The 21,957-nt window shown below is 54.1% G+C and overlaps 3 protein-coding genes across 5 annotated transcripts in view; 1 reads left to right on the top strand and 2 right to left on the bottom strand.

Moving 5' to 3' along the window:
• LOC147646239 (serine/threonine-protein kinase PAK 3-like) overlaps positions 1-21,957 on the bottom strand; it is a 578,286-nt gene that overhangs the window by 14,548 nt on the left and 541,781 nt on the right. The gene's annotated exons all lie outside the window — the stretch shown is intronic.
• LOC111946054 (uncharacterized) lies at positions 2,451-12,676 on the bottom strand. Of its 3 annotated transcripts, XM_086873737.1 has the most exons (5): positions 9,752-9,901; positions 7,226-7,348; positions 4,770-4,899; positions 4,624-4,674; positions 2,451-4,460 (listed from the first exon to the last, which is right to left on the bottom strand). In XM_086873737.1, exon 5 carries the CDS (start codon positions 4,437-4,439, stop codon positions 3,714-3,716), a length of 726 nt encoding a protein of 241 aa, XP_086729863.1. In that variant the 5' UTR covers positions 4,440-4,460; positions 4,624-4,674; positions 4,770-4,899; positions 7,226-7,348; positions 9,752-9,901; the 3' UTR covers positions 2,451-3,713. The 3 variants fall into 3 exon arrangements, with proteins under 3 accessions (XP_086729863.1, XP_086729865.1, XP_086729862.1); XM_086873739.1 differs by lacking the exons at positions 7,226-7,348; positions 9,752-9,901 and adding an exon at positions 12,563-12,676; XM_086873736.1 differs by lacking the exon at positions 7,226-7,348 and having other exon boundaries at positions 9,752-9,852.
• LOC111944859 (uncharacterized) lies at positions 11,197-20,711 on the top strand. The gene is made up of 11 exons (XM_086873726.1): positions 11,197-13,318; positions 13,775-13,812; positions 14,216-14,720; positions 14,929-14,992; positions 15,834-15,882; positions 16,891-17,000; positions 17,765-17,882; positions 18,275-18,374; positions 18,793-18,989; positions 19,891-20,028; positions 20,478-20,711. Exons 1-11 carry the CDS (start codon positions 12,790-12,792, stop codon positions 20,568-20,570), a joined length of 1,941 nt encoding a protein of 646 aa, XP_086729852.1. The 5' UTR covers positions 11,197-12,789; the 3' UTR covers positions 20,571-20,711.

Here is a 21,957-nt window from a genome sequence, read left to right on the forward strand (position 1 = left end):
TTGAAAGGGAGCTGAAGGGTTTGGGAAGGGCCAGGAGCCCGTGAAGGGCTCAGGAGCTGCTGCTGCCGGGAGGGAGGAAATGCACCAATGGCTCCCAGCAGAGTCTGTGCTTTGAGGCTCTTTCCCAAACAGCTGCAGGAGGGAAAGCAGCTGAGTTTGGAGGAAGAGTTTTCTGCTGAGGTTTCCTGTTTGGAGCTGTCACAAGCTTGAGCTGCTCAAGGGAAACGCGGCTCTGCTTCCAGCAGGGCCCAACTGCCCGGGAGCACAACTTGGTTCCCTGGCCCTGAGCCAACGGGCAGCAGCAGCTTCTGTTCCCTCCTGGCTCTTGTGTCATTTCCAGCAGCACAAGACACACCAAGAAAAGCTCCTCCAGAACATGCCATGAGAAACACAACCTGATTTCATGGCATGAAGGAGCTCTGACAGTCCCACGGGCTCAGGGTTGTTTGTCAGTGAACAGAGCAGGGAAAAGCACAGACACATTCCCTGCACAGGGAATTCACAGGAGGAAAGTGCAGCGCTGGAGGATGTGCTTGGATACAACGTTCCCACGGCAGTTTTGGGGATAAAATCGTCAGCAGAGAGAAAAAGAAAAAAGTGCTACCAAGGGTGGGCTGGGGAGGGCTGGTGCTTCCCGGGAGGCTCCCGAAGCTCAAGAGGACAAAGCCCAGACCTTGTCCAAGCTGCGAGCTGGGTCTGAGCCAGAAACCAGGGGGTGGCAGAGACATTGCTGCTGAAGGGCTTCAGATTGCCAAAGCTAAAGTGTCCAGCATCAAGGAACAACTTGAGGTTATGGAAGTTCCAGTGCCCACATTCCATCCCCTCATTTCAAGCTGAAAGCAGAGCTCCACTTGTGACCCTGCTTTTTAATAACGAATGTAAAAATTCAACAAAATTCCCTTAAAGACCCCATGAAGGTTCACACTGAGAGCTCACTCAAGGCAGCCCCAACTCCTGCCCTGGTTCAGTCCCTGTCAAGCCCACTGTGCTTTCCAGCTGCTTTGCTCCAGCTCCTCCCAAATCACCATGAATTCCACTGAACTGAAACAAATGCAAATCCTCGTGGGTCGGGACAAGGGCAGGGAGAAGTCCCTCCAAACCTTCCTTGGAATCACCCCAGAGCCCTCAGCCCTCCATCGGCCCATGCCCGGGGCCCCCCAGTGGCTCCTGTAGCACTCCCAGTCCATCCCAGCCCCTTCTAGTTCATTCCAGTCACCCCAAATGCCCCCGTTCAGGCTCGCTCCTCCGTGGATCTGCCGCCCCTCAGCCAATCAGAGCGCGCCTCTCTGATGACTCATCAGTTGCTGGGCAGATTCACAGAGCAGAAAACCCCGCGCACTTCATTCCCAGTCCCTCCCAGTGCCACCAGAGTCCCTCCCACTCCTTCTTAGCCCATTCCCAGTCTATTCCGAGTTCATTCCCACTTCACTCCCAGACGTTCACACTCTCTTCCGGTGTCTCATTATCCACTCTCATCTCTTTCAGTGCCACCCCAGTCCCTCCCTGTCCATTCTCAGTCCCTGTTAATGCCACACCACTCCTCTCCCATCTCTCCCAGTTACCCCCCAAGCTCATCCCAGTCTGTCCCCACTCACTCCCAGTGTCCCCAGCGTGTCCATCTCGCTGGTGCCCTCCAGCTCCCAGCCCGGCCCCAGCCGCCTGCTCTGCTCCCTGATGGATTTCTCCCCTGCCCACATCCAGCTGAGCTGCTCCCAGGGCCAGCAGCAGCTCTCGGGCCACGTGCTGGCCACTGCCGTGCTCCCCAGCGGGGACTGGAGCCAGCAGCTCCTGGTGCTGCTGGAAACCGCCCCCGGCAATGCGGGCTCAGCTCCAGCTGCCAGGTGCAGCACGGCAGCCTGGAGCACCCCCTGAGCCGGCACTGGGGCACGGCCCGGCCCCCACAGCGCCGGGGGCAGCGGGGGAGGCACTGGGGGGGCCCAGAGGGGGATTGGGGGGTGCTGGGAGGAACTGGGAGGGAGTTTGAGACAGACTGGTTTAAACTGGGGAAGGGATTGATGTGCTTAGGATGGCTGGGAAGGGGTTTGAAGGATGCTGGGGAGGGTGGGATGAGGTTCTGGGGGTCCTGGTGGACACTGGGAGGGAGTTTGGGGGTGCTGGGTGTCACTGGGAGGGATTTGAGTGAGCCTGGAGGAGCTGGAAGGAGATTGGGCATTGGAAAGCAGGGATTGGGATGAGGTTGGTTGTGCTCGGAAGAGAAGGGGAGGGGTCTCAATGAGTCCTGGTGGGGCTGGAAGGGACTGGGAGAGGGTTTGGGGGTCCTGGGGCAGTGGAGAGAAATTGGGAGGGGGCTGTGGGATCCTGAGAGGAACAGGAGGGGCTCTGGTGGGTCCTGGGGAGGCTGGGAAGAGACTGGCAGTGATTTACCAAAATAGCAATATTGATCCAGTATCAACATCAATCTGTTAATGGACAAAAAACCTCTCCAACAGTTTAAAGTTACAAAGTGGATGTTTAATCACAGCACTGGGCGAGTGTGGGAGTCATCCCTTAATACGCACTGCAAGTTGACAAAAGATTCCAGTGTCTATTTATGTACAAAAGTCTTAAATATCCAAAATACTAATACATATACATAATGCTAACATCTCCCATGCTCCACTTCAGATTAATATGCACTGTAATGATTTAAAATGACATTATGCCTGCGTGGTTTGCTCCCTAATTTGAGGAAGAGGTCGTTTTGGTGAGGAGGGGTCATCAAGAGATGAAGGAAAACCGCTCTTCCTCACTCTCACCTTTCTACCTTTACAATGGTTGACATTACAAATGACATTTGGTACAACTCCAGTTTCCTCCCTTGTGACTTGGAAATGGGTTTCCAGATGTAAGGTCTGTGATCTTCCTGAACCCATTTATCAGTTTCTCTTTTCTCATTATAAACACAGCTAAACAAACATACAATGAAAAGTCATTTTTTACCTAAGTCCAAGATTCATTATCTCAAATCCTGCTTCTCACTTCATCATTAACTCTAACTACTTCCAGCAAGGCCTATCTCTAGCTAAGATCTCAAATTTTTCTAAAATTCTTCATTTTTTAAAATTAGTGACTCCAAAGGAGGTTTCAGAGGGTCTTGGGTGGGCTGGGGGAGACTGGGAGGGTCCTTGGAGGAGCTTGAGGTGTCTGTGAGAGGTTTTGGAGGTCCTGACCTCTGCAGACCACCCAGGGATGCCATGAAATGCTGCCCACAGCAAGATGCTGACGGGGATTGGGGACTCCGTGTTGGGTTTCGTCTTCCTGGTGCAGGGGCTTGGCTTCTACCTGAGCAAGAATGTGACAGGGGGTCCCTAGGTTGGGATATCCCCTCCCCCAGAGTGTGTGTGCTCTCCTCAGGGACCCCAAGCCTGGTGTCACCCCCTTTTCTCTGTCCACAGAGCTCCTGAAGCAGCAGCAAAAGGTTCTCTAAGATTGAAAGTCAACAAATCCACTCTCCCCAAGGAATTCCCATTGTTGGTCTCTGTCCTGATGGACTTGCATCCCCTGATTTCATCCAGGTGCCCACAGGGAGCCAGGAAGATGTGGAGCCTCCCAGACAGGTGTCTTCCCAACACGCATCACCAGGACCACGGATCACCAGGGCTCTGCCCAACGGGGGTCACTGGGGATCATCCAACGCCCATCCTCCCATGGGGGATGGAGCTGGAGCAGCGCACGAAGCTCTTCCCGCACTCGGGGCACTCGCAGGGCTTCCCTTACTGGTGACTCCGTTGGTGTTGGGTCAAGTTAGAGCTGGTGGAGAAGCTCTTCCCACACTGGGGACACTCGTAGGGCCTCTCCCCAGTGTGGATGCGCCGGTGGGTGGTGAGGGCGGAGTTGTGCTTGAAGCCCTTCCCGCAGTCGGGGCAGCGGAAGGGCCTCTCGTCTGTGTGAATCCGCTCATGTAGGAGGACATGGGAGCTGGTCCGAAACCTCTTCCCACACTGGGGACACTCGTAGGGCCTCTCCCCAGTGTGGATGAGCTGGTGTGCCCTCAGGTAGGAGCTCCACCCAAAGCTCTTCCCACATTCCAAGCAGGTGTAGGGCCGTTCCCCTGTGTGGATCACCTGGTGTCTCATCAGGTTAGAGATCTCTCTGAAGCTCTTCCCACATTTCCCACACTCATAGGGTCGTTCCCCAGTGTGGATCACCTGGTGCCGGATCAGGTGGGAGCTCTGGCTGAAGCTCTTCCCACATTCCCCACACCCGTAGGGCTTTTCCCCAGTGTGGATCCTCTGGTGCTGGATCAGGTGGGAGCTCTTTCTGAAGCCCTTCCCACATTCCAAGCACTTGTGGGGCTTCTCCCCCAGCTCTGAGCTCCGGCTGGATCTCTGGCCGTGTTCCTGGCACTGGGGGGATCTTTCCTCCTCGCAGCTCCCTGGGCTGTGTTTGCAGACCCTCCTTATGCGGGATCTCTGGGGCTTTTCCTCCTCCTCTTCCATTTAGACACGGTATGAAAATTCCTGATTAGGAGGAAAAAAAGAGAGGAGAGCGCCTTGGACTGGGGGTTCCTCCATGCCCAAGTTCATCTCAGAAAGTCATTGGGCATCTTGTGTCTGTAAGAACCAAAACACCAAGATTCAGCCCAGACATCCTCCAAACATCAAAACAAAGATCAAAACCTACCCAAACACGAAATTCAGGCAAAACCCCCTCCAGAATAGAAAGATTCAGCCCCTGCAAAAAGACAAAGCACCAACATTAAGCCCAATAAAGATCAGAAACATCAAGATTCAGCCCAGTGAAAATCGTGGATCCCCCTCTCCAGTCACCTGCTGACTGTGGGCAGGGAAACACTCCTGGGACTGCACACACAGGGAGGGTGGAACCTTGTGCTGCTTCCTCTTCCTGCTCCTCCTCCTCTTGTGTTCCAGCACTTGCTCACACCTCTTCCTTCTTCTTCTGTAAAACCCGAGATAGATACTTTGACCATTTTGTTCTTCAGCCCTGCTCCTCCTTCCCTTCTCCTCCTGCCCCCAGGCCCAGCACCCACTGCCGCCTCCCTCTTCCCCCCCAGTCCCACAGCATCCCACCGCAGGGGCACGGATGCAGCTGGGCCAGCTCGGCCTGGGGCAGCGCTGGGCTCTCGGCCGCTTCCGCCCGCACTCGCTCCCCACTGCAGCCGCTCCCGCCACCACAGCGCGGGGGGGCCCGGCCTTGGCGCTCCCCCCTCCCACCTCCCCAAATTCCCCTCCAGGGGGCGCCAAGGCCCGGGGGGGAGGGGCGCAGCTGGGCTCCAGCTGGGGAACGCTGGCACCTGCGGCTCTGCCTGGACACTGATGAGTCATCAGCGCCGCGCGCTCTGATTGGCTCAGCCCTGCCTGAGCCCTGCGCCTGCACCAAGGGGGGGGACACCCTGCTCCAGGGGGGATGGCCCCGAAATTTTCCAGCTGACTCAGATCCTTTGTATCCCAGTTTCCAGGACAGGAAAACAAGGAGGTGAGGATTTCAGGGGGTTTCTCTGAGCTGGGAACAGCAGGAGCGGGCGCAGAGCTGCGGCACCGGGAGCACGGGCTGGGGGCCTGTGGGGAGCTGTGGGGCCGGGCCGGGGCTGTGGGGCAGCCGGGGCTCAGCGCCGGGCGCTGCCTGAGCCCAGCACCCCCCGGGCAGGGCCGGCAGTGGCCCCCGGCCCCCAGGAGGCTGCGGGACGCCCCGGCCGCTGCCCGGCCCCGTGGAGCTGCCGGCCCTGCCCGCCGGGGGGGCCGCCTTTGGACACTGCGGCAGGACAGGGACCGGCTCTGGGATACGGGCTGGGGAGGGGAGCCTCAGCACAGCCAGCACGAGGAAGGAACAGCTCGCAAATGGCGATTAGACCTGCAAGGATCCACATGATCTTTTAAGCATTTCCTGGTGGGTCCCTGGAGAAAGGAAGGATTGTGCAGAAAGCTCAGCAGCTGCCACAGGATGAGCACCCACAGGCACTGAGGGGGGCTGCAGCAGCGACAGAAGAAGCCCCTGCAGCACTTGCTCACAAAGGCTCAGCAGCTGAATGCAGCAAGGAATAAGCAAAAGGCCAAGCTGAAGGCAAAGGCCATGGCACAGTTCCTACAGCCCCTGAGGGATCAAGCCCAGGGCCCAAGGGGGCCCCAGCACCCAGGGGACACCCTCGGCCACAAGCACCTGGCACAGGCATTGCCCTCCTGGCCAGGGCACAGCCCACCCAAACAGCCCCTGGCAAGGAATCAGCCTTCCAGCTGCAGGGCACAAGGACACTGCAAGCACAGACAGCAGCACCCTCAGCACCAGCAAGTCCAGCCCTTGATGGACACGCATTCTTAGCGGTGGCACAGCTCCCATTCCACCAGGGACCCACCACACTGCAGCCCTTGGGAACATCCAGGGTGGGGCTGGATCCAGAGGAGACCTTTCCTGATGGACACAGGGGCCTCTCCATCCAATCGGAATCTTACAATAAAAGGGGGGAAAATTGTTAAGGAATATTTTAGCTATTAAGGCACTAAGTGGGAAAGATGAGTGGGTGTGTTTTATTCAGCCACTATTAACAAATGTGGGGGATGGGTTTAAAATGCAGGGATTTTTATTTGCTCACAATTGTGATTCTAATTTACTGGGAAGGGATTTGATGGCCAAATTGGGAATGCAAATTAATGTTGCCAAAGGTGATACAGAGGCTGGTTCTGTTGTACCTCTGTGTCAAATGTCTGGCAGAGCCATGGCTGAAGTGAACCCACAAGTGTGGGCAGCCCCAGGGAAATGGGCAAAATTAGATATGGAGCCTCTCCAAATTTCCCTGAAGCAACCAGGACAAGAGGTGTCCAAAAGCAATCCCCTGTTCCAAGGGAGGGAAGGAAGGGCTCACAGCCTGTCTGGGAGTCCTGCTCAAGGCACGGCTTGGGCAGCCAGGGATGGCTCCCTAGAATGCTCCTATCCTGCCAAACAAGAAATCCAATGGAATCCACAGAATGCTGCAGGACCCAAGAAGAAGAAATGAGATGATGAAACCGAGGCACCCGACACTCTCAGATCCTTACACCAGCCTCAACCAGGTGCCCTCCTCACACTGCTGCCATTCACAACTTGATGCAAAAGATGCTTTCTGAGGATCTGCCCACTCACAGAGGATGCAAACTGAATTCTGCCTTGGGCTGGCAACAAGAGGTAGAAGGGAAAATGCTCAAGACATGGACGGTCCTTCTGCAGGGATGCACGGAAGCACCGGCCTGATTGGGGCAAGCCTTGCAGGAAATATCAAAGGAATTGACCTCACCCCCAGGGACTGGCTTAATGCAGGATGTGGATGACTTGATCCAGTCAGAAAAACAAGGAGAAGAGGTAGAGGAAGCCTCTGTGAAATGGCTTCATTTTCAGGCGAAAAAGCAGCTTTGAGTATCTGAAAAAAAAGAAAGGGCAAATGGTAGAGAAAATGGTTAAATATTTGGGACCTACGTTGATGGAAGTTTTGTCTTTTATTGACCCTGAGAGGGTTCAGGGAATCTCAGAAATAATGTGACCCAGGACTAAAATGGAGCTGGAACAATTCCTACAATTAACAGGGAATTGCAGGAGCTGGATTGAGGATTCTCTTTTTTAGGCAGAACACTGTGTGACTTCTTTAGCCCCAGATAGTCTCAATGTTATGGTGTAGATATAAGAAAGAGAACAAAACTTAACAAAATGAAAAAAATAAAATGATTGATGCCCCAGCCATGGCTCTTGCAGACTCAGAAATCTGAATTGGAAGGGAATATTAAACAGGCCACCCCTGAGTCTGCACTGAAGGCAACGCAGCAGCAGCCAGGGCTCCCCAGCGGGGGAAGCCCCTGCGCCTGCCCACAGATCCTCTGCTCAAATCCTCGGCCTGGCCACCCTCCTTTGCCATCTCCAGCCACTGCGGGACAATCCTTGCTCTCACTCTTGCAGCTTCAGGCCTTTCTGTGCCTGCCCTCGCCACAGCTGCTGGGGAAGGCACTGGGACAATTCCACTCTGCCTCTCAATTCCACTCACACTCTGCCCTGCCTGGGATTACAGTCTGGCAAAATAGACCAACTTGAAAATGGTTTAAAATCTAATTTCTCTAAAGGGACTTGGTTTGCCTTTGCCTTGGGGAAAGGAATTTTAAAGGTTTTTTTAAGGGATGTTCCACCACTCAGCAGAGATGAAATTTACATCTCAACAGACTGGGAATAGCCCAAAAGATTCCCACCAAGATAACGACCATCAACAAAACATCAACACCCAGCAGCAAACATCAACCAACATCTTACCCCAGACACTGCCCCAGGCACAGCTGGAGACACCTGGTCTGGAAAAGGCTGAGCAGGAAATCCAGGAGTGCCCACCTAATTCACATCACAGGCACAGAAATCCGGGTGCAACAGGAAACCAAATCCTAACAACTCCACACCTTCAAACCAATGAACATTAAACCAAGGGATTTCTATGGGGTCAGAATGTATAAATTTAGGAAAATCTAGTCAAACTCATGTGTCATGGAATGATTTTCTCTGCACACCCAGCCTAAGTGTGCATGAAATAATTCCTGTTGCACATCCTGGCCAGAATCAAGTAATGCCTTATTTTTCTAAAGACATTGTTGAAGAGTTTTGCTTTTCACAGTTTCAGTGAAGGGATTACACCGTTAGAGTAATTTTTTGTAATAATTTTACTTCTCTATTGTCGGTTCTGTTTGGGCCAGTGGTGTGAGAATCAGTTTTTATTCCTAGGAGAATAAAAAGAAAACACTTGATTGCTTTCTCATTTTTGTTTTATATTTGTACTTGACTCTTAGTCATTAAAAAATGATGGTATGAGTTTTTTGATGTTCCCCTTTAAGCTGCACTTTGAAAACCAGAAGAGCTTTAAAGTTGGTGCTTTAACACATAAACAGTTATTAGAATATTGCTTAAAAAAAAATAAACAGCAGATCTGTGGGGGGCCACGCGTGAGTCAGGGGATGTCTGCCCTGGAAGAGAAGCTTTGTTCCAGGCAGCCAGGAGAGGAGCTTTAGAAATGCAAATTAACACTGATGGGACAAAGCCTGCACAATGGCCCAGGGGCTTCCTGCCTGCAGGAGGAATTGGGCTGATTCCAGGAAGGAAAAAACAGAGGCAATGAGTGAATCTCCTTGGAGATAGGGCCAGGGACTTGTACATAAGGCAACAAAGGGAGAAACCATCATTTTCAGAAAATGTTACTAATTGACAAGGACTGCTGCTCAGACCAAGTCCCAATGCATTTCTGAACTTCCAGAAGAACAAACACTTCACAGAGCCAGGAATATCGGGTGTTATACAAAAAGGACATGCAGCAGGCGGATCGGGAAGGCTGAACCTTCCAAGCACCTCGGCCAGTGCTGGGCAAAGGGACAGGGACATGCGGCCGGGAAAATCAGGACAAAAACGAGGCCGCGTCCTCCAACAACTGGAGAGAGCGCACGGCAAATGCCCCATGGCCTCTCCCTTTGGGCAGCAATAAAGTCACTTGCACACCGCTCCTCTGGCTCCTTGGGCCACACAAACCTCTGGCGCCGGGAATTTTCCCGCCCGGCCCCGGGCACAGCGCAGCCACCTCCGGCCTCCCGACACGAAGCGGGACGAGCCAGCGCTGCTCCGCCACCGCCTCCTGCCGAGGCCCCAACGGCAAGGAGACCGCGGGCAGCCGCTCCTGCAGCGCCCTCAGCCCAGGGTCAACACGGGCCGGCCACGGCACAAGCCACCCGCCACAGCCCCCTGCCGCCCCCTCCCGGGCCCGCAGCGAGCCCCGAGCCCCCGCAGAACCGAGCGCGGCTCCCACCTGCGATGGCCGGGGCCGCCTCCGAGCTCCGCCGCCGCCTCACCGGGCTCCGGCCGCTGCTGCCGCCGCTGCCGGGCCCGCACAGACGCTCCGGCAATGGCGGCTCTCCTGCCCCACGGCCGCCCTGGGGGCTCCAGCGGGGCCGGGCTTGTCCCCTCTCTGCCCAATCAGCGCACGCCAGAGCCACGAGTGACGGCAGAAGCAGCCAGTGGCAGCCAGCGGCGGGCTCTGCACACGGCACAGCCCCGCCCCGCGCTCTCAGGGCCCGCCCCGGGCTGCGTGAGGGGAAAGGCGGGGATGAGGAACAGCCCTGGAACGGGCGCGGCCCGAGCCGCCATTGAGCTCCCAACACAAACAAAGTTCTCCGCACCTCCCGGCCCGCCTTGCCCAGCCCTGGCTGCTGGGTGGCTCCGGCTCGGCGGGAAGCCCTGGAGCCTCACTTCTCCAATGTCTAGTTAGGAGCGTCAGTGCATCACTTTGATTTTCCCCAAATAGGGAAAACAGCCCCAAAGCCCTATGGATGAGTGGGGGAGGGGAGAGATTTCTTGCACTAAACTCCCAAAATTACCAAAACCAAAGCGAAGTGAACCGGGATCCCCCAGCAGCGCCTCTCTGCCGTCCCAGCTGAAGCCCTCGCTGGCTGCTCCAGGCTGGAGCGGCACACTGGGAGCACTGGGAAGGGGCCCCGGCTCGGGGCGCAGCCCCCGGGGCAGCCCCACGGCCCCCACGGCAGCTCCAAGGCTCCGCCAGCCGGGATGGAACGTGGGACGGGGAGCAGGGGAAGGGATGGGGCTACCGGAGCCGAGGAAACACGAGGGACACCGGGGGCACTTCACGAGCATTTAACGCAAAAGATAAAATCATAAGGGAGACAAAAGCAACAGCACCTGTGTCACCATAGCACAGGGCCACACAAGGACATGTCCCACTGCTGTGGGGTGATGCTGGCCCAAGTCCAGGCACCCACCACAGCTGCTCTCTCACTGCCCTCCACAGCCACACAGGGAGAGAAAATTTAACCAAGGGTTCATGAGTTAAGGACCCAAGACTGTTTCCTCATCAAACACAGTCATGGGCAAAACAGGAGATATAAATTGAATTTATTGCCAATAAGCTCAGAGCAGGAGAATAAGAAGACCCTTAAAAGCACCTTCCTTCCACCCCTCCCTCCTTCCAGCTCTGTATCCTAACCTGGCAGTGCAGGGATACAGGGAATGGAGCCATGGTCAGTTCATCTCCTGGGGCTTTTCCTGCTGCTCAGGGACAGGAGTCATTCCCCTGCTGCACTCTGGGATTTCTCCCACCAGAGAGGTCTCCAGGAACTTCTCCAACCTGAGTCCATTCCATGGGAGCAGCCCCCTCAGTGCTGCAGCGTGGGTCACTCTGCCACAGGGTCAGACCTTCCAGGACAGGGGGCTCCAGCAGGGACCCCTCTGTCCACAGGTGTCCCCCGGGGTCACAGCCTCATCTCAGGCATTCCACTGCTCGGGCATGGGCTTCTCCAGGGGCTTTGGGTGTATCTTTATTCTGGTGAATCTTCAGGGGCTGTCAATCTGCAATTCCCATTGTTGCTCTGTGTTCTGATGGATGTTCCTGCCCCTGTGTTCATCCAGGTGCCCACAGGGAGTCAGGAAGATCTGTTTGGTCAAGGTTGAGCTCTGTGAGAAGCTCTTCCCACACTGGGGACACTCGTAGGGCCTCACCCCAGTGTGGATGTGCCAGTGCCTGATGAGGGTGCAGTTTTGTGAAGCCCTTCCCACAGTCAGGGCAGTGGAAGGGCCTCTCCTCTGTGTGAATCCACTGACATTGATGAGACCTGAGCTCCTTGGAAATCTCTTCCCACACTCAGAATGCACTGGTGTGCCCCGAGGTTGGAGCTCCAGCTGAAGCTCTTCCCACATTCCAAGCATTTGTGGGGCTTCTCCCTGCCATGAGCTCTCTCCCCCAGCTCTGAGCTCCGGCAGGATCTCCAGATGCCTTCCTGGCACTGGGGGGATCTTTCCTCCTTGCAGCTCCCTGGGCTGGGTTTGCAGCCCCTCCTCATGCAGGATCTCTGGGGATTTTCCTCCTTCTCCATCTGGCCATGGCTTGGGAATGACAAATCCTGATTTGGGGGTAAACAAAGTGGGAGTGCCTTGAAGTAGAGGCTCCTCCTGCCTAAGTCCATGTCTCGAGCTCAGCAGGAGTCTTGTGGCCATGAAAATCTCCAAAATATCAAGATTCAGCCTCAAAAAAAGTCTCCCAGGATTTCCCCATCTCTTGTCTTTCCTATTTGGGATTCCAGAGGTTTCCCTTCCCTGGGATGATGGGGGTCCAAGGGCTCCAGGGGTTCCCCCTCCTCTGGGGTCCTCCTTAGCGATGATCCAGAGGCTTTTGGGGGTCCATGGGCTCCCTTCTCCCCTGATGCTCTGCTTTGAGATCCCAGGGATCCCAGGAGTCTCTCCTCTCCAGGCTCCCACCTCTCCAAGCTGCCAGGATCCCCCAGCTCTGGGATCGCCCCTCTCTGCTCTCCCCATTCTGGGGGTCCCAGGGGTTCCTCTCCTCTGCTCTCCCAGGGGTCCCCAGGACCAATGTCCTCCCCCACCCAATACTGGGCAATGGCCATGTGGACCCCAAAGATCCCCCAAGGGGCTCAGCTTTGGGGTCCTGCAAGATCCAAACCTACACACCCAGAGAAAAAAACCTCCCAGGGATGCCAGACAATATTTGGGGCTCAATTCCACAATCTGCAAGTTCCAAACACACTCCAATAAAAAGACCCTCTCAGGGTCCCCCTGACAGATTTGGGACCAGCTCCCCCTCCCTGCTCACCTGCAGGATGAGGTGGGGGCGATGGGCCCGTGGCCGGGGGTGCTGCGGACACAGGGGGCACTGGAACCTCCAGCTTCTCCTTCTATTCCTGTTCCTGCTCCTCCTTTTCCTTTCTCCCTCCTCCTGCTCCTCCTCCTTCCTAATCCCACCTCCTACCCAGTTCCTGCTTTCTGTATATTTACAGTGGAGAATCTTGCTTGTTTTTAGAACTAGAACAAAGATTCCAGATGGAACAAGCCTTGCTGGTTTTATTCAGCAGTATCAGTGACTACAGGTCGTGTTTGCTTTGGTTTGGTGCTGTCCTCGTTCCTCCTCAGTGCTCAGGCTGGGCTATGGGGTGTCCTTGTTTGCTGCATTTTCAGAGTTCCTCTTGGATCCTTTGGGCAATAGGCCGTGCCCTGGGAGGATTCTTTGTGCTCCTTTGTGACACAGGAGAAGCTTCCAGGCGGTTTTTGCGTGAGCGGCTGCTGTGGTGTCACAGGAGCGTTGCCACGTCCCCGTGGTGTTCCCGTTGCTGTGGGACACGGAGGCCTCAGTGTCCAGAGCGGCTCTGGGCGCCTGCTCGTTGCCAGAGGATCCTCCTGCCCGAGGCATTCTCAGCAGCCAGCCCAGCCCCTGACGGGTGTCCTTCTGTGCTTGCAGGGGTACAGTCTGCAGACGTGTGCAGCGCAGCCAAAATGATGCAGCAAGTGGTTGCTGCAGTTGGCACTCTGTTCTCTGTGGCTTATTCGGGGTATTTTTTAACCCACTTGGCACGTAAGTTGAGGTTTTCCCTCGGTGCAGCCTCTGTGGCTTTGGGCTTGCTGTGTGCTTTCTGTTCTTCCACTGGAACAGAGTTGACTCTGTAACCAAATTGCCATGAGGACAGGGTTGGTTTGGGAGAGCTCCTGCCAGCAGCTGCAGCTGAAAAAGGGGGTGTCTGCAGCCAGCGGGGCGTGCACAGCATTTGCAATGAGGCCTGGGGGGGTTCTGTTCCCTCAGGCGGGGAGTCTGTGGCAGCGGAGCCTGGAACTCCCTCCGTTTGCTGCTCCAGCCAAGAGCTGACACAGCCCAGTATTTTGTGCTGCTCTCTTGCTTGCTGTGTGAAGGGCCTGTGGCTCCTGGAGGGATGCTGTGAAAGCAAAATGCTCTCCCGGGCTTGCCTTGCTCATTTCCCACCACAGGCAGTTTTTTCCTAACAACATCTGGTTCACGTTCCCTCTCCCGTTGCAGGGCACCTCACGCGTGGATCCCCAGCAGCTCCTCCTTCGGTGAGTGGCAAAGGAAGCTTTGGTGTTCAGAATTGTGCAGCAAGTTGTGAGCTCGGCGTGTGGCAGCCGAGTGCCAGCCTGGGAGGCTGAAGGGAAGTTCCTGTCAGTGTCTTTGCAGCAGCAGCAGCAGCAAAGAGATCCCTGGCAGTTTTCTCTGTTTCTGCTGAAGAGCTTTTGAAGAGCTGCAGGACTGGTTTTGCAGGCAGAAGATTGCTTGCTGGCTTTAGCCATGGTGGAATATGGAATTCCCAACAATAAGTGGCAATGTCGGCTTTAGCCCATTGTTAGTTTGAACAGCTCTGAATCCTATTTCTGCTTAGTGCAGCTGGATGTGTAGCTGAGGATAAAGAAGGTGATAACTGAGATAGAACTTCCCGTCCCTCACGCTCCCGTCTGTCCACAGGGCACCAAAGCAGCATCAGCACCTCCTCTGGCTCCCTCTGCTTGCAAAGAGGAGGCCAAAGAGGAGGAAGAGAGCAGTGAACTTCCCGCTGTTCTGGGAGACGAGGGCGAACACTCCGCGGTTTGGGAAAACAACGGCGAGGCTCCCGCGGTGTGTGACAAGGACAGTGGACATCTCCCGGTGGGGGACGAGGATGGTGGATGTCCCCTGGTGTGGGATGAGCATGGCCAAGCTCCCATGGCATGGGACGAGGATGACAGCAATCTCCCGGTGTGGGATGAGGACAGAGAACGTCCTGTGGCTTGGGAAGAGGAGGGTGAACCTGCAGCATTTTGGGAAGAGGATGAGGAACCTGCACTGCTTTGGGAAGAGGATGGAGAACTTCCCTCTGCTCCTGAAGAGGACACCGAAGCTCCCTGTGCTGCAGGATCCTGGGCTGAACATTCTGACAGCAGCACAGCCCTGCAGCCAGAGGGGAGCGGGGAGTGGAGCCTGATGCAGCTGAGTACGTCTGCTCTGTTCCTGTGTGCCAGAGCAGGGTGCTGTGTGTGTGTCTCAGCATCAGCTGCACCCAGGGTTGCTCTGCAGCTGAATGGCACAGGGTCATTTATTGTCCTTCCCCAGCTGAGAGCAAGGGGCTCCCGGCCCCAGGGAGTGGGGCTGCATTCTGGCTCTCATCTGAGAGGGAGCATCTTCCCCCTGGTTTCTTTCAGGGAACACCGTGAGCGTGGGGGAGCCTGCCGAGAAATACCTGGAACTGGAGCAGATTGGCCAGGGGTAAGTGCAAGGCAGTTACTTCTGCACAAGCAGGGCCCAGGTATTTTGCTGGTGCAGGATCCAGTGAGAAGTCAGGAGAGCTCCAAACCCCTTCAGACACTGGGGTACGATGCTGCTGTCTCTCAGGTCTGATCAGAATTGATAACTGTGGTCAGAAGGCACCGTCAAAGGCCCCTGAGGCTGGCAGTGTCCTCTCTGCAGCAAGGAGCGGGACCTGGAAGATCTTCTGTCCCTGGAATTGGATTGCCTAAAAGAGCAACTCACCATGTGGTGACTGTGACTGTCAGAAAACAGTTCTCAAGAAGATTTCTTTTAAATACTTTGTTTCAAAAAAATATCCATCAGTCAGGATTATCAACATAATGGTTTAGAAACAGAAACCAGAGATGAGCTAAGAAGCGCTCTTTTCATCACAGGTAGCAGACCCCAGACATTCAGTAACAGACACAGAGCTGCTGCACTGGAGGGGAAAATGCATCACCTGCCTGCTGGCAGGGCCCTTGGGGATCCTGCAGGTGTGAAGGCAGGAAATATACAAAGGATGAAATAGATTCTTTTCCAGTTCTTCAGACACCCACCCCCTACCTCAAGTTTTGAACTGAAGGAATTCAGCATGGACATTTGGGATTTCCTCCAGCCCTTTTCCTTCGTGTTGGGCCTCAGTTTTCTCTTGCACACCTTGCATGGCAGAGGGCTGGTGGCTGCTGTGCTGTTGTTTGAAGGGTGGATGCACTCGGGTGTTTCGTGAACGCTGCAGGCAGCAGAGATCTCCTGTCTGGGCTGGCTTTCACTGCCAAGGCCTAAAGCGCTGCTTCTTTCTTCTCTGCTGTTTTGTCTCCAGGGCTTTTGGAACCGTTTCCAAAGGACTCGACAGGGCCACGGGAGGAGAGGTCAGTGTCAACACGCCCGGCACGTCTGGCAGCTCTCGAGGACTTTCCCCTCTGCTGGGAGCTGTGGCTGGAGCTGTGGGGCCCAGCAGAGCTTTCCTGCACAGGCTGCTCCTCTGAAGGCAGAGCAGGGTCAGCCTGCAGAGCACAGCTGGGACAGACTTGGTCCTTCTCAAGTGCCCAAAGGAAGGCAAGGAGGGCAGCGGTGTCTGTCAGAGCAGGACACCCTGGCCTGGTCTTCATGTCTGAAAGTGTGAATGCATCAGCTGCTGGAGACTGAGGCCCAATTTACCTTCATCCCAGCCTCGGACAGGAACACTGTTTAGCAGTTTTATCATCCTGAGTTTCATCAGGATACCTCAAGGCCTAATTAAGGAGAGATCCTGCTTGGGCTCAGTTTGGGTTTTAGTCCTACTGCAGCTGTCCCCACAGAGACAGGAGAGAAATGAGAAGATGGATGTGCAGAGCAAAGCTCTCTCCTAAACCCTGCAGCTGTGTTTGGGTCTGGTGTCAGTGGCAGCTGGGACAGGGATTATCTGAGCAATGGATGTGCACGTTTGCTTTGTTGTGCTATCCCAAACAGAGCAGGGACATTTGAAATCATGGCCAAATGCCATAGAATTGCTAAAGGGTTCCCGGCTGTTTTGCTCTGTGTGCACAGAAACAGAATTACCTCCTGCTTGCAAAATGTGTTGGAATAATAATCCTAAGAGTGCTGAGGCCATTTGAGAAGACTGTAGGTGCAGAGAATGTTGTTAGAGCTTTGAGGCTGACAGCTGAGGGAGCATTTCTGCAGAGCTTACAGAGCCAAATGTCTCTGGCCATGAGTCCTGTAACAGCCCCAGCGAGCAGAGCAATGGGCTGTGGGAATGGCACTTGCTGAGCTCTGGTGTCCCATCCCAAGGCAGTTTGGCACAGCCCGGCTCGCTCGCTCCAAAAAGACTCGCTCTGTGTTTGCTGTGGCCTCCTGCCACAGACTGCTCCAGTTAAAGGTCTGCAATGTCCCTTCAGGTGGCCATCAAGAAAATGAGTCTCAGAGGGCACAACAGGGAACGAGCTGTGAATGAGGTCGTGGTCCTGAAGGACAAGAAGAACCCCAACATTGTCAACTCTCTGGACAGGTGAGTGCTTCAGGTCTTCTCCCGTGCACGGGCCCTGCGTTCATCTTTCCTGGCATCCCCAGTCTGTAGCCTGTTCTGAAAATGCCTGACCCGGCCATATCTTCCCAGAACAACAGCCTGGCACTTCACTCCTTCCATGTGCTTTTGTTGCTTTGCTTTGGCTTTTTCTTCAAGTTGACCCCATTTGCTGTGTTTTACAGCAAGTGCTGATAAAACCTGGTAGAAATTATTTTCTTTGGCTTCTTCTTCCCAGCCCTGTCCCATTGCTGCAGGTGACAGGAAGACCAGGTTCCTGTTTCCAGAAATGCCTTTTTTCCCATTTTTCAATGGCCTTGCCTATTTCTGAAGGGACTTTGTGCAAGGTTTTCCAAGCATTTGACTGCTTTTGCCCCAAGTGCTGCACGGCCTCCTCCCCTGGATAACTCTGGAAGTTGTGTTGCCTTGTTCCGGAGGGAATGGTGGAACTGATGAGCTCAGATGCTGAAGCAGCTGGGGACAAGTGTTGTGGTTCCACATTGAGCTGGGCTGTTGCTAAAGTGCATTTTTCACCTGCTTGCCATCTAAGGCCTCTCCTTTCTCCCGGGTGCCTCCTTCTCCTTTAGCCTGTGCAGATTCCAAGGCCTGTGCAGCCTGGCAGGAATGTCTCTCCATCTGATTCTGTCCTCATTGACAAGTGACCTGGGAACAAAACTCCACGCTGGGCTTTTCCCTGGGGGAATTGAGCAATGCACATTCATCTCTGTGCCATTGTTCTCCTCTTCCAGCTTCCTTGTTGATGGAGATCTCTGGCTGGTGATGGAATACATGGATGGAGGAACTTTGCAGGACGTTGTCAGACAGACACGCATGGCTGAAGGAGAGATGGCAGCTGTCAGTCAGGAGGTGAGGGATCCTGCTTGTGCTTCCCATGGCTGGGACACCATGGTCCTTCCAAAGAGGCTGTGAGAGCAGAGTGGCTCCATGCTCAGGCCTTTGTTTCTGTGTTGTTTTTATGAGCTGGAGAGGAAAAAGCCTCTGAAGTGAATGGCCTGCAAATATCACTGCATTTCTACTCTGTTCTTGTGTTCTTTCCTGCTGTTGTGGTACTCTTTGTCTTTTTTGGATCTGAATTCCTGCTCTCAGCTTTGCCTTGAACCTTTTGCCTGGAGCTTGTCTGCACTGCACTCCTGGGCTGTCACAGCAAAGTTGCTGCTGGCAGAATTCTAAACTGTCCTTTCTTGTATGATATATTCCAGCCTCTGATTTTTTCCCTTGTGTTTCTTGTTGTCTCTCAGTGTCTGCAGGGCCTGGATTTCCTCCATTCCATCCGGGTGATCCACCGAGATCTGAAGAGCTCCAACATCCTTCTGGGAATGGACGGCTCTGTCAAGCTGGGTGGGTGTTCCTGGCCAGGCACGGCGCTCCCGGGGTGCGGCTGTGGGGCTGCTTCCCAGTGAGGGCCAGAGCCCCACAAGTGCTGCTGGTGGCACTGCCCGGCCCCTGCTGCCAGCTGAGAGCGGCTGCCCCGTGCAGAGAGCTCAGGAGAGGAGCAGGCTGTCAGGAGTGCCTTTGCTCTGGGTATGGCCCTCCCAGAGGGGCAGGAGTTGCAATCTAAAGCTTCAAAGGAAATCAGTAAAAGCCAAGCATGAAAGCTGAGGGCTTCTTTAAGGGTCCAGTTCCATCTTTCCTTGGCTACAGCCCTGAGCACTTTTCCAGCTGGATTCAGCATGCATTCCCAGACTGAGAGTGGGGAATCTTTGTGCTTGGTTTCCTCATTGCAGCTGCCTTTGACAGTGCTTGTTTCTGTCCTCAGCTGATTTTGGCCTCTGCGCTCAGCTCAGCCCTGAGCAGGACCAGTGCAGCTCCATGGTGGGCACTGCTCACTGGATGGCCCCAGAAGTTGTGACCAGTTCTCCTTACGGCCCCAAGGTGGACATCTGGTCCTTTGGCATTGTGACCATCGAGATGGTGGAAGGAGAACCTCCTTACTTCCAGCAAACGGGGGCCATGGTAAGAGGCAAATTCTCCAGGCTTTGCAGAGGCCTGTGAGCACAGGGTGACCCTGCACTGGGAGGAGCAGCTGGAGGTTTCTGCACATCGCAAAGGGAATTCCCACAGCACCTGAGCCTGAACACAGACAAATATTCTGCAGCCTCCAGCAACAATTTGCTTTGGCATTTAAGTTGTTGCAGCTCTTGTGAGGATCACCCAAATACATGGAGCAAGTGCATCAGCTCTAATGTTGTCTTGTAGAAAACCCCAAACCAACCCCAACACCCAAACCCAACAAGTTTTCTGGAGGAGTTTCTAAAAGAGGTTTTGTGAGATGAACTCCCCCCTGGCTCTTCTCACTGGAAAACTTGTCTAAAACATGAAGATGATTGTTTAACATCCCCACACTCTAACACATTTCTTTCCTAGTCCAAGCTACTTTCTCTGTGTCACCAAGTCTGAGCTTTCAGCCACACAAACCTGCTGTTCCTTGCCTGGCAGTTTCTGGCATGGGGGCATCAGGAATGCTTTTACTTGAGGGTCAGTGGCACTGCAGAGATGCATTTGATGTAAGAATCCCTTGAAATAACACAGGCAGACCACACTGACTCTTGCAAATGGCCTGTAAAGCTGGTGTCTGTATTTGGAGAAGCAAAATGGGCTATTTCTGATGGAGTTCCTACTGACAAAGTCAGCCAATGCAATCGGCTCTGAAGGCAAGGTCATTTGGATGTTGCAATGTCTGTGGCTGCTCCAGGGTTTGGGTTTTTTGGCTGGCCCAGAAGAATGAGCTGTGAGCAGCAGCATCTGTGCCAGGGAGGAAAGTGCCCGGGGAGCTGGGGCAGAGAAAGCGGGCTGGATGTGAGCACGTGTGGGTGTGGAGGAAGCTGTCAGAGCGCTGTGTTTGCTTTTCCTGCAGGCCCGCGCTCTGATCCGGCAGAACGGGAGCCCGCAGCTGCAGGAGCCCAGGCGCCTGTCGGCTCTGCTGCGGGACTTCCTCGAGTGCAGCCTGGAGCCGGACGAGGAGCGGCGCTTCTCTGCCCAGGAGCTGCTGCAGGTGAATGCCAAGCGGCTGCGGGGGAAACGGCAGCGCCAGGGAGGGCTTTTCTTGTGGGGCCCCCCTCCCATCATCTCCAGTCCCGCTGCTTTTCACACGCAAAGCCAGCAGAATCCTCGCCTGCTTTGGCTTGGCAGGCTCCTGTCGAGCTCATCTGGAGCTGGTGCCCCGCCACGAGCGGGGACATCTTCAAGCACATCAGGTGGCTCAGAGCCCTGCCTGACCTGAGCCTGGATGTTTCCAGGGAGGAGCCACCTCCCACATCTCTGGGCTCCCTCTCTCAGTGTTTCCCCACTCTCCTGCTACAGCAATTCTTCTTTACATCTAATCTGAGCCTGCTTCCCTCTCTTGACTTTCAAACCATTCTTTGTCCTGTTGCAACAGAGCCTGTGAGGAACTTGAGTCTGGAAAGTAACAGTTCATTTCTTTCTTTTTTATCCCTTGGGCAGCACCCATTTTTGTCATCAGCCAAGCCTCTCTCCAGCCTGACCCCTCTGATCACTGCAGCAAAGCAACTGAGGGAGCAGCGCAGGAGGAGATGAAGCCCTGGAGGCCAACTTTTCGTTATAGTAGTTAGGACAAGTAGTTAGTTATGTTAGTTAACACTGTTAGTTAGTTAGAGTAGGTTAGGACAGCCTGTTTGTTATGGCAGTTATTTGAATAAAATCTCTGTTAAACCTCAATCCCTTGAGGTGTCCTGTCCTTCTCCCGCTGTGACTCAGCTGCCCGGAGCACTGCGAGGGGAGAGCGGGCCCAGCCTCGCCCGGAGCTGAGCCCCAGAAGAGCCTGGCAGAGCCCAGAGCAGCCTCGGCATCTGCAGAGTCAGCCTGGAAGGAGGCGCTTGGAGCCTTCTGGGCTGCAGCCGGCTCTTGCTTACAAACTGTGTGCGCTGGAAAATGCCTCTGGTTCTGCGGGAGGGCAGAAGGGGCCCGGGGAAGGCCCAAGTGCTCCATGCAAGGGAAAAACCTGCCCTGTGTTTGTGAGAAAGAACTATGTTGTTGTTGCCCTTTGCTATTATGTGCTGGCTTTTCCAAATTATTATAATCACAACGATTTTGATATAGCACAGTTTGTAATCACTTTTAACTGCTTTTGATATAGTAGTGTTATAAATGACTTTCAAATTTCCAAACAATCAAATTTAATTAATTGATAATACAGTTTAATAAATTGGATACAAAATAATAAAAGAATACAATTTAGTAAAAAAGAGATACAATTAAGTAGATATATTCAGATATATATATGTGAATATAATTGGCCAGTGGTTACAAATGCTTAAGGCATAAGTAAAACTGACGGGGTGTAGGGGGGACGCTTCTCACCTCACCTCATGTATGAAACAAAGCACTTCAAGCTAAACTTATATACTGTATGCTTATACATATTCATTAATGTTTCCCATAAATTTCCTCCTATTTCCGATTTTTCTGACCATTTATCTTCTAAACTACAGACTGTACCTTAATTTTGACATGTAATATCTGCAAAGGGGTACATCTGCTTTATAACACTGATTCTTGATCGTTTCTAATGATAACTTTAATAACAGTTACAATTTAAGTAGCACGAATCAATTCCATTTATTACACTGGGAATGGGGAACCCCTGCACTTCCATTTCTGGGTGAACCCCCCTTCCTGGGCACAGAGACCCCCTTGAACGTTCATTTTGGGGCACCGGGACCCCCTGGTACCCCCTTCCCAGCTCCAAAACCCCTGCACCCCCTTATCTGGAACCTGGAATCCCCTGAACACCCATTCTCGGGAATGGAAACCTCCCAGAACCCCCATTTCTGGGCACCAGAACCCCCCTGAACCTCCATTTTCAGGCACTGGGACCCCTTGAACCCCAGAACAGAGGAAGGGATCCCCCTGAACTCCCATTCCGCTGCAGCAGGACCCCCGTGCACCCCTGTATCCAGGACTG

This window comes from Cyanistes caeruleus, unplaced genomic scaffold, assembly GCF_971803275.1.
Source record: "Cyanistes caeruleus unplaced genomic scaffold, bCyaCae1.hap1.1 HAP1_SCAFFOLD_106, whole genome shotgun sequence".
In the NCBI taxonomy this organism is placed as follows: Eukaryota; Metazoa; Chordata; class Aves; order Passeriformes; family Paridae; genus Cyanistes; species Cyanistes caeruleus.

Coding starts and splice junctions, on each gene's coding strand:
- LOC111944859 (XM_086873726.1), top strand. CDS start 12,790: ATGGAACAAGCCTTGCTGGTTTTATTCAGCAGTATCAGTGACTACAGG. Junction 17,001..17,764: donor ATTGTCAACTCTCTGGACAG/GTGAGTGCTTCA, acceptor CTCCTCTTCCAG/CTTCCTTGTTGATGGAGATC. Junction 20,029..20,477: donor CTGCCCAGGAGCTGCTGCAG/GTGAATGCCAAG, acceptor TCCCTTGGGCAG/CACCCATTTTTGTCATCAGC.
- LOC111946054 (XM_086873739.1), bottom strand. CDS start 4,439: ATGGAAGAGGAGGAGGAAAAGCCCCAGAGATCCCGCATAAGGAGGGTC.